This window comes from Ranitomeya imitator, chromosome 4 (genome assembly GCF_032444005.1).
Source record: "Ranitomeya imitator isolate aRanImi1 chromosome 4, aRanImi1.pri, whole genome shotgun sequence".
In the NCBI taxonomy this organism is placed as follows: Eukaryota; Metazoa; Chordata; class Amphibia; order Anura; family Dendrobatidae; genus Ranitomeya; species Ranitomeya imitator.
Genome location: NC_091285.1, coordinates 278,829,585 through 278,841,604, shown reverse-complemented (window position 1 = coordinate 278,841,604; position 12,020 = coordinate 278,829,585). Strand labels below are relative to the sequence as shown.

Genomic DNA, 12,020 nt, shown 5'->3' with positions numbered 1-12,020 from the left:
GTCCTACTTAGTTTTTCCAGTTGGACAGAAAAACTTAACATTTTTTTCTCTAGTAACCCCCCACGACAGCACACCTGGAGGATGTTACCCCTTTCCTAATAGGGACAGGAAATGACAAGAGGTTAAATAACCCCTCCCTCATCCTCCCCTCAGTGTTCTTTCCTGTCCCTACTAGGGATGAAGAGGTCATCCCAGGTGCACTGTGCCGGCAGCGGTCACCGGGGGGAATACAGATAATCTGGCCGGGCAGCTGGGATCAGACTTACGTCCATTCCCCGTCGCTGCTCCCGTCTCCTCCGACTCGGGACTCCTTCGCCACCATTCCGCACCTGCGGGTAAGGTCTGGGGCGTTCTTCGGCTGGAGGCCTCTCTGAGCTCTCCAGCCCTTCTCCTCCTCCGCGCGCGCGTGTGAGTACTTCCGGTCTGAAGCCGGCGGCCGGATATGACGTCAGACGCCGGCCGGCTTCACTGAACAGGAAGTTCCTTGTGCGTTCCAGCTGGAACGCTAGGCAAACAGCGTGGAAGACGTCGGCATTCTCCCCCCACGTACTTCCGGACACCGGAGGAGGAGGTCCTCATCCAGGAGGACAGGTGCTGCGGTCCGGTCGCCTATATATTTAGGCCCTGGACAGGAAGACATCGCAGGTAGGACCACTGTGTGGTGAAGACTATGGAGATGTCTGCTTCCTCGCGCTCTGCACCTGCAGATCACAGCACCATCCCAGCCCCAGTGAGTAGTCTGGCCCTGGGTGTCCATTCCCTGATGTGGGTTGTAGTCTTATGATTCCGTCTCCCCTTCCTTTTTAGGGGGACAAGGAACCCACATCAGGAAGCAAAACAAAAACTACCCGCAAATGCGCAGTTTGTATGAAGAAGCTGTCCTCTTCATACAAGAAATCATTGTGCAAAGAATGCACAGACAAAATCATCAGGGAGGAACAGCCGTCCCTGATGGAGGAGATTAAAACCTTAATCCAGCATGAGATTAAATCATCTCTGGCCACTCTTTCCCAGCCTACACCATCTCCTAGTGCCCCTCCTGAGGCTAAGAAAAGGAAACTTAATCCACAGGAGGAAGAGCAGGAGGACTCTCAGGGAGAGACGTCGGACGAACCCCCAGAGGAGGGTGAATTATCCCTGGACTCTGAGACCGTCCAGCAAGAGAGATACTACTTCTCTTCATCTGATATAGAAGAACTCCTCACGGCTGTAAGGAAAACTATGGAGATTGAGGAAGAAAAGACGGCCCAGTCAGTACAAGAAGAGATGTTTGGAGGACTTCGTTCTAGGAAGCGTCAGGTGTTTCCTATTCACCAAAACATCCGGGATTTAGTTCTGGAGGAGTGGGAATCCCCAGAAAAGAAGCTGACTACTCCAGCGGAAATTAAAGACAGATTTCCTGTAGATGCCGAGACAGTGTCATGCTGGTCAGAAGTTCCAAAAGTGGACGTCCAGATTGCCAGAGTAGCCAAAAAGACCACGCTACCATTCGAGGATGCCTCCCAACTGAGAGACCCTCTGGAACGTAAGATGGACGGACTACTAAGGAAGTCGTGGGAAACATCAGCGTCCTTACTGAACATTAATTCAGTATCCACTTGCGTGGCTAGATCGATGCATCGCTGGCTGGGGCAGCTAGAGGAGCACTTGTCCTCAGGTACTCCGAGAGAAGATATTCTAGCCTCCTTGCCTATCTTCCAGAAAGCAACAGGCTTTTTAGCAGATGCTTCCGCAGAATCCGTGAGAGTGACGGCTAGATCATCTGCACTGTCAAACTCAGTAAGGCGTGCACTCTGGCTAAGATCCTGGTCTGGTAATATGACTTCCAAGATGAGGCTGTGTTCTATTCCTTTCAAAGGAAAGTATATGTTTGGACCAGCCTTGGATGATCTTTTGGAGAAGGCTTCAGACAAGAAAAAGACCTTACCAGAACCTAGAAACCCTAGGAAAAGACCCTTCCGCGCTCAGCAAGAGCATACTCCTCAATACAGAGGAAAGGGTAAGACAGGTCGCTGGAGTTATCCAAAAGGAGGGAAAGACAGGAATCTTTTTCTTTCCCAACCCCAATATCAGAGAAAGCAATGACGCCGTCATAGTGGGGGGTCGGATTTCGAACTTCCTCCCAGTCTGGCAAGAGATCGGTGTGGATCAGTGGACCTTAAGATTGGTCAAAGAGGGGATGAAAATAGAGTTTACATCATATCCCCAAAAAAGAATGAAAACGACAACGTTATCAACACCGAAGCTACAGTCCACTCTGATAACTGGGATAGAAGATCTCTTATTCAACAATGTGATCTCCATAGTCCCAGAAGACGAAAGAAACAAAGGTCATTATTCCAGCCTATTTCTGATAAGGAAACCAAACGGAACCCATCGGATGATAATCAATTTAAAACCTCTGAATCAATATGTAACCTACAGAAGATTCAGAATGGAGTCCGTGAGATCGACAGTACCATTAATAGGGCAAGACTTCGTCATGGCAACCATCGACTTACAGGACGCATATTATCACGTCCCAGTCCATCCGACCTATCGAAAATTTCTAAGGTTTGCGGTCACCAGAGGAGAGGTTATAGACCACTTCCAGTTCAATGTCCTCCCATTCGGACTATCGTCAGCTCCAAGGATCTTCACAAAGGTCATGTCCGAGGTAATGGCCTACATCAGAAGTCGGCAGATATGCATAATCCCATACCTCGACGACCTCTTGGTAGTGGCTCCCACGGTTCCAATTCTACAGGAACATCTTCAAACAACAGTCCAGATCCTGTCATCCCTGGGATGGGTGGTAAACCCCAAAAAATCGGATATGGTTCCGTACACAACAAAGATCTTTTTAGGGGTCGTCTTAGACTCCCACAACCAAACATCTTTCTTGCCCGAACAAAAGCGTTCCCTGCTTACATCAAAGATAAGAATGTTGCGGGACAAGAAGAGAGTATCTCTAAGATGGGCCATGTCGGTTCTAGGAACCATGACATCTTGCATCCAGATGGTGGCATGGGCACAAGCCCACACCAGAATACTTCAGACCCATATTCTATCAAGCTGGGACGGATCCCCAGGTTCTCTAGACAAAAAGATCCGGATACCACCGCATGTAAGGTCCTCATTAACATGGTGGCTACAAAAAGAGAACTTAATAAGAGGAGTTCCCTGGTTGCAGGTCCCAGCAGTGACCATAACAGTAGATGCCAGCGGAAAAGGTTGGGGAGCTACGGTAGACCAGCACATATTCCAAGGATTCTGGTCAACCGAAATAGCACAGCAATCCTCAAATTTCAAAGAGCTAAAAGCAGTAGAAGAAGTTCTCAAAGCGGCAGTAACTCTTGTACAAAATTCCCATATAAAAATATGCTCAGACAACATGACAACAGTTGCCCACCTTCGCCATCAGGGAAGTACAAGACACGAGGATCTAAAAAGAATATCAGCAAGAATATTTTCGTGGGCCGAAGAACATGTTCTTTCCATATCCGCCCTACATATAAAAGGAGAGATAAACGTACAAGCCGACTTCCTGAGCAGAACAGAGGTCCATCCAGGAGAATGGAGCCTAAACCCAGAAGTCTTTCAGATACTGGCCAAAAGATGGGGACAACCAGAAGTGGACTTGTTCGCGAACAGTCAGAACGCAAAGGTAGACCAGTTCTTCTCGCTAGATCCGATGAATCCGGGGTTAGCTGTGGACGCATTGGTCCAGCCATGAACATTCTCACTAGCATATGCTTTCCCGCCATTGCCAGTCCTACCAAGAGTCCTGCAGAAGATAAGGGCAGAAAAACTCAAGGTGATCTTAGTGGCTCCACTTTGGCCCACAAGAAGTTGGTTCGGGGCCCTCATCAGCCTAAAAATAGATGGACCAATAGCACTTCCACCAGTCAAAGACCTTCTCTACCAGGGGCCAATACTCCATCCAGATCCCGAGAGGTTACACCTAAATGCCTGGCTTCTGAATTCTCAATTCTGAGGACCAGAGGCCTATCAAAGAGAGTAATTAAAACACTACAAAAAAGCCGTAAAACAGTTACTAATTCTATCTACCAAAAAATCTGGAAGACTTTTATCACATGGTGTGCTCCTGAACAACCTAACCCAGACAGACCGAACCTAGCCAGGATCCTGGATTTCCTACAAGATGGGCTGGAAAAGGGTCTCAGACCCAGCACCCTCAAGGTACAAGTGGCAGCCTTAAGCTCTTATTTTGACCAGTCTTTAGCTGACCATAGATGGGTGAGAAGATTCATGACGGCAGCATCCCGCATATCTCCAAGACTCATAAATATAGTTCCATCCTGGGACTTGATAATAGTCCTGAAAGGACTTACACTGCCACCGTTTGAGCCCTTGTCATCCATAAGTATGGATAAACTCGCCTGGAAGACCACCTTCCTGGTAGCCATAACAACAGCCAGAAGAGTTGGTGAACTACAAGCCCTGTCAATCAATGAGCCCTACATGAAGATTATTCAGGACAGGCTTATCCTGCGATTAGACCCATCCTTTCTCCCAAAGGTCGTCTCTGATTTCCACAAATCGCAGGAGATAATTCTTCCGTCGTTCTATCAAGAACCAAAGAATGAGGAAGAGGAACATTTCCATACTTTGGATGTTCGAAGAATGGTACTCTATTATCTTCATGCATCAGAGAAGATTAGAAAAGATCAGAATCTGTTTATTCACCTTCTCGGCCAGAATAAGGGGAAGAAGACTTCCAGATCCACAATTGCAAATTGGATCAAAAGAGCAATCCTGGAGGCTTATCAAATTCAAGGCCTTCCACCACCAGAAAAGCTCACAGCCCATTCCACTAGAGCAACAGCTGTCTCCTGGGCCGAGAAAGCCAGTGCTTCAGTTAATACAAGAGAAGATAGTTTTCTGCTACAGATGGATCTGGATAAGTTGGAAACTTGGGCTGAAAGGTGGCAGATGAGGTTTAACAATGATAAATGTAAGGTTATACACATGGGAAGAGGGAATCAATGTCACCATTACACACTGAATGGGAAACCACTGGGTAAATCTGACAGGGAGAAGGACTTGGGGATCCTAGTTAATGATAAACTTACCTGGAGCAGCCAGTGCCAGGCAGCAGCTGCCAAGGCAAACAGGATCATGGGGTGCATTAAAAGAGGTCTGGATACACATGATGAGAGCATTATACTGCCTCTGTACAAATCCCTAGTTAGACCGCACATGGAGTACTGTGTCCAGTTTTGGGCACCGGTGCTCAGGAAGGATATAATGGAACTAGAGAGAGTACAAAGGAGGGCAACAAAATTAATAAAGGGGATGGGAGAACTACAATACCCAGATAGATTAGCGAAATTAGGATTATTTAGTCTAGAAAAAAGACGACTGAGGGGCGATCTAATAACCATGTATAAGTATATAAGGGGACAATACAAATATCTCGCTGAGGATCTGTTTATACCAAGGAAGGTGACGGGCACAAGGGGGCATTCTTTGCGTCTGGAGGAGAGAAGGTTTTTCCACCAACATAGAAGAGGATTCTTTACTGTTAGGGCAGTGAGAATCTGGAATTGCTTGCCTGAGGAGGTGGTGATGGCGAACTCAGTCGAGGGGTTCAAGAGAGGCCTGGATGTCTTCCTGGAGCAGAACAATATTGTATCATACAATTATTAGGTTCTGTAGAAGGACGTAGATCTGGGTATTTATTATGATGGAATATAGGCTGAACTGGATGGACAAATGTCTTTTTTCGGCCTTACTAACTATGTTACTATGTTACTATGAACAAATATGCAGAGCGGCTACGTGGTCCTCGGTCCATACGTTCTCCAAACATTACAGGCTTGACCTGATGTCAAAAGAAGACTTGGCCTTCGGAGAAAAAGTCCTTACTGCTGTAGTCCCTCCCTAAATATTACTCTTGGGTACTGCTCCAGGTGTGCTGTCGTGGGGGGTTACTAGAGAAAATAGAATTATTCTTACCGTTAATTCGGTTTCTAGTAACCCACCACGACAGCAGGAGTAATCCCTCCCTTTTGCTTAATATACGTTCTGAAAAGAATAAATTATAATTTGAAGCATTCATTCTCCTGTGGTCCTTTATAATAACACTGAGGAGAGGATGAGGGAGGGGTTATTTAACCTCTTGTCATTTCCTGTCCCTATTAGGAAAGGGGTAACATCCTCCAGGTGTGCTGTCGTGGTGGGTTACTAGAAACCGAATTAACGGTAAGAATAATTCTATTTTTTTTTTTAAATACATGATTCTATAAGGGAAAAATAAGAAACATGGCATGTTTTCAGGGTGTGAGGCTAGCTTTAGTCAAGAAGGTGATTGCTATGATTAAAGCAAGTGGCTTTGTATTCTGCATCTGGCCAGTCTCCAAAACATGTTCTTAACTAAGTAGTTTATTCTCTTCTTATGCAGATTTGAGCACTGCTATAGCAACATTACTGAAGAATGGACCAGGTTTACAGGATGACAAACATTCACAATTTATTACATTTAGGAGGTAACAAGATTTCATATATGGTTTATATCTCTTGTAACATACATGCTAAAGAGGGAAAGCCTTTCTGTTTATGTTCTTAAACACATGGAAAAGGTGATCTGTTGGATTGAGAATTGGTGACTGATGGAGCACAATGAACACACTGACAAATGTCTGTACAATTGATATTTTGCTGCAGAAATTGAGATGCAGCTGAGAATCACATTTCTTGCGTAGTCTTCCTTTGTCCAGCTTTAAAAAGACTGTGCCCAATGTCACGTCTATTATCTGCTATGGGCTGATGGCATTTTGGTCTCCTTCTGTTATCCACCTGAAGGTTATAAATTAGGTAATTATCTCCTCAATCCCTCGAAGGAAATGGTTCATGTAACAGCCAAGGCATCCTGTATTGTCCCAATAATGTCCACCTGCATTCATATGAATGGAACAACTTGCCATGTTTGAAGATACTCTCAATCTTTTGAGTCTATGCCACACAGTTACGGTAGTCGATTACATATTTGCATTAACTAAAGATGTAGGTTTGTATCTAATAATGTGGTCACTGAGATAAGTATTAATATTATGAAGACTGATAGACTTGTAATAAACCATCAGCTGTGAGATGTAAAACAAGAATTTTTCCAATCTCTGACAGAACTGAATTGATAAAATGTAAATAAGTAAATAGACATCCTGATTACTGGACATTTTGTTTTTTATTTCACAGTGTCCATTTGATACAAATGCCAAATACACTACTGTTCAAAAGTTTAGGGTCACCCAGACAATTTTGTGTTTTCCATGAAAACTCATACTTTTATTAATCAAATGAGTTGCCAAATGAATTGAAAATCTAGTCTAGACGTTCACAAGGTTAGAAAAAAAGATTTTAATTTGAGATAATTTTCTCTTTGCTTTCCTCAAAGAATGCTCCCTGTGCAGCAACTACAGCATTGCAGACCTTTGGCATTCTAGCAGTTAATTTGCTGAGGTAATCTGGAGAAATGTCACCCCATGCTTCCAGAAGCCCCTCCTACAAATTGGTTTGGCTTGATGATGGGCACTTTTTACGTACCATATCGTCAAGCTGCTCCCACAACAGCTCAGTGGGGTTACCTTGTACAAATCTCCCACTTTACCAGCGCCAAACAACCCCAGACCATCACATTACCTCCACCATGCTTGACGGATGGCGTCAGGCACTCTTCCAGCATCTTTTCAGTTTTTCTGCATCTCACAAATGTCCTTCTGTGTGATCCAAACACCTCACACTTGGATTCGTCTGTCCATAAGGCTTTTTTCCAATCTGTCCAATGTCTGTTCTTTTGCCCATATTAATCTTTTCTTTTTATTAGCCAGTCTCAGATATGGCTTTTTCTTTGCCACTCTGCCCTGAAGGCCAGCATCCTGGAGTCGCCTCTTCACTGTAGACATTGACACTGGTGTTTTGTGTGTACTATTTAATGAAGCTGCCAGTTGAGGACTTGTGAGGCGTCGATTTCTCTAACTACAGACTCTAATGTACTTGTTTGGTTGCTCAGTTGCGGAGCGCGGCCTCCCACTTCTCTTTCTACTCTGGTTAGAGCCTGTTTGTGCTCTCCTCTGAAGGGAGTAGTAGACACCGTTGTAGGAAATCTTCAGTTTCTTGGCAATTTCTCGCATGGAATAGCCTTCATTTCTAAGAACAACAATAGACTGTCAAGTTTCACATGAAAGTTCTTGTTTTCTGGCCATTTTGAGAGTTTAATGGAATCAACAAATGTAATGCTCCAGATTCTCAACTAGCTGATTCAAGGAAGGTCAGTTTTATAGGTTCTCTAATCAGCCAACCTGTTTTCACCTGTGCTAACATACTTGCACAAGGGTTTTCAAGGGTATTCTAACCATCCTTTAGCCTTCTTACACAGTTAGCAAACACAAAGTACCATAAGAACACTGGAGTGATGGTTGTTGGAAATGGGCCTCTATACACTTATGATGATATTGCATTACAAGCCAGACATTTGCAGCTAGAATAGTCATTTACCACATTAACAATGTATAGAGTGTATTTCTGAATCGTTTAATGTTAGCTTCATTGGAAAAAAAACTGTGCTTTTCTTTAAAAAATAAGGACATTTCTAAGTGACCCTAAACTTTTGAACTGTAGTGTATACATATTAAAATGTTGTTGTCCCATCACTTGTTTTCTTTAAAACCTTCAAGGAGTTCTCTAAGATTGAGATAAAATAGCATTCCTGTTATAGTTCAAACTGTAGCCCATCCTAGTTCTGTATCCGAATGGGCTGCAGATTGAAAACATACTGTTCTCGAAACTTGTGTTTCAGCTGACGAGCTGTATCACACATACTTACATTGACTGGGAGCAGGGTTGTGATATGTGAAGAAATGTATCCACTCCTTGCTGAGCACATTGGGATGATCTCAAGCCTCATCCTCAATTTTTGTTTACTAGTAGGGTGCAGTTCTTCTCTGTATACTGCTATAAAACTGTCAGACTGACAGGAGCAGTATGAAGCTGAAGATCTCCTCACCGAGCACAATGTGGGTTTAGACATATACAGTATGTCTTCACATATCACAGCTCTGCTGAGGTAGTCATGGTACGATAGTACGTATCGTACCGTCTGGTACGATATTGTTGGCACCCTTGAAATTGTTACAGAAAATGAAGCATTTCTCCCAGAAAATTATTGCAATTGCACATGTTTTGTTATACACAATCATTTCCTTTTTGTATACTGGATAAAAAAAAACGGAGGAAAAAAAAGGCCAAATTGAACATAATTTCACTCAAAGCCCAAAAAATGGGCTGAAATAATTTGTTTGGCACGTTTCCAAAATTGTGTGTAAACAACTCTTCAACCAAGTGATGCTCGTTCAAACTCAACTGTGGCAAGTAACGGGTGTGAGCAATATGAAAATCACACTTGAAACCAGATAAAAAGGGGAGAAGTTGACTGGGGAACAGAGGAGAGGAGAACTGTCTGCGGACTTCAGATTAAAAATTGTTGAAGAAATATCAAATATCCCTTGGTTTTAAGTCCATCTCCAAAGATCTTGATGTTCATTTGTCCATGGTGCGCAATATAATCAAGACATTTACAACCCATGGCACTGCAGCTAATCTCTCTAGACATTGACAGCAGAAAAATAATGATGAAAGATTACACCATAGGATGGTGTGTAAGCAGCCCCAATTGCGTTCCAAAGAAATTCAAGGTGTCCTGCAGGCTAAGCATGCATCATTGGCAACATAAACTATCCATCGACCGTTAAATGAACTGAAACAGTATGCTAGGAGACACAGGAGCACATCATTCCGCTGTTTACCGAAAATGGAGTGAGACCTACAAAGGGAAGAACACAGTACCTACAGTGAAATATGATGGAGGTTCAAAGATGATTTGGGATTGTTTTGCTGTCTCTGGCACAGGGTGCCTAGACTTAGCTCAAGAAAGCATGCAATCTGAAAATTGCCAAAGGATTTCGGTTCATAATGTAGTACCCAGTGAAAACTGGGTTTGCGTTGCAGGACATGGGTCTTCCAGCAAGACAATGACCCCAAACCTACTTCATAAAGCACCCAGAAATGGATGGAAACAAAGTGTTGGAGACTTCTGAAGTGGCCATCAATGAGTCCGGATCAAAATCTAATTAAACACCTGTGGAGAGATCTTAAAGTCCACTGTTAGGACAAACCCTTCTTGATCTTAATGTTTGACCCCGATAAAATGTAAAAGCCTATACTCTCCTTCCGTGCCTGTGCCGTTCCAGTCAGAGATCAGCTGCAGCCCTGACTTCCTGTTCATGTTCAATTCGCATGAAGGCAGAGACAGTGACTCAATCGCTGATTGGGCCCCGGGGTCACGTGCCATAAGAATCGCACGAGAGCCACAGGGAACGCGAGTGTCGACACCCTGGAACGGCGCCAACACAGAAGGCGAGTATAAGCTTTTTTATTTTACCGCAGGGCAGACATTTATATCAAGAAGGGATTGTGCTTGTAGTGGACAACCTCTTTAAAATTTCTGTTGGGAGAAGGCACCCTTCAAATATGAGACCTGGAGCAATTTTCAAAACAAAAGTGGTCCAAAATTCCAGTTGAGAGGTGTAAGAAGCTTGATGATGGTTATAGGAAGTGATTGATTGCAGTTATTTATTCCAAAAGGGGTGCAACAAAATATTAAGTTGAGGGTGCCAACAACTTTGTCCTGCCCATTTCTGTGTGAAATGATGTCCAATTTGCCTATTTTCTCAGTTTGTATGTGTTGTTCCAATATACAGAAAGGAAATGAACATGTGTACAGGGCTGTGGAGTCGGAGTCAGTTTTGGTCGGAGTCGGTAGAAATGTACCGACTCCGACTCCAGCTTTAAAAAAAAATATATTAATATTTCATAATTGAACTTTCGTATGAATTTTATAAATGTTACTCAAATATGTATGTTCTATCAAACTATGAACAACAGTGATAAGCAGTTCTGCTGGAGATAAAGACATTTCTTACTTCTTGTGTGTTAAGGTACCGTCACATTAAGCGACGCTGCAGCGATATAGACAACGATGCCGATCGCTGCAGCGTCGCTGTTTAGGTCGCTAGGAGACGTCAAACACACTTACAGCTGAACGATGCAGGAGCGATCCAGTGACGTACTTATCGTTCTCGCTGGTTGTTCGCTCCATGGAAAAACATTGCAGGCATCGTTGCTTTTGCTGTCAAACATGACGAATCACGCCGACCTGACGACCAAATAAAGTTCCGGACTTTCAGCGATGTCACAGCAGGATCCTGATCGCTGCTGCGTGTCAAACACAATGAGATCGCTATCCAGGACGCTGCAACGTCACGGATCGTTGTCGTTCTCGTTGGTAAGTTGCTTAATGTGACGGTACCTTAACTGTTCTCCACTGCCCTTATCTAATCTTATACTTGGTTAACCTCATGCTGCCCCAATCCACCTACTTACAATGTATGAAACTGAAAGTGAAAATGAAAATCAAAGAACACAGCCAGTACATTTCAGCAGAATTTTTCATGTGCACTAAAAGAAATTGAGAAATTTGACCGTTCATCAAAAATAACAGTGCAACAAGCGATTCCTCTGTATCCTGACATTGTCAGAGATGTTGCCCGAGTGGTTACTGCTTTGCCACCAACCCAAGTTAGTGTAGAGGTTGTTCTCTGCTCTCAAAATAATTAGATCAGATTTGAGGGCATCCATGAAGGAGGATCTGACAGAGGCAATACTTTTTGTGAGGACAAACTTATAGATTTCTTATTAACTGCATAAGTGTTTATTGCATATTTACTTACAAGAGTTTAGAAAAGTTATTTTCTATATTCTAATTGTATTCTAATATAGTTTTTGCTCTAAGTGGTCTGATTACTTATATGATGGTGAGAAACTGAATAAGCATGATGTTAATATTTGACAACAGTAAATGTATTGTTACGAATTGGTCATTTATGAAGGAGTCTGAGTCGGAACCTGATAAAATCCAGGAGTCGGAGTCTCAACTGTGGCTTACCGACTCCACAGCCCTG

General features: G+C 43.5%; 1 protein-coding gene across 2 annotated transcripts in view; it reads left to right on the top strand.

Moving 5' to 3' along the window:
• Positions 1-12,020, top strand: part of HELB (DNA helicase B) — an 82,799-nt gene that overhangs the window by 25,221 nt on the left and 45,558 nt on the right. For both annotated transcript variants that reach the window (XM_069764666.1, XM_069764667.1), the window contains exon 8: positions 6,407-6,491. In XM_069764666.1, the coding sequence (XP_069620767.1) occupies positions 6,407-6,491 (85 nt within the window). The remainder of the gene's footprint in view (positions 1-6,406; positions 6,492-12,020) is intronic.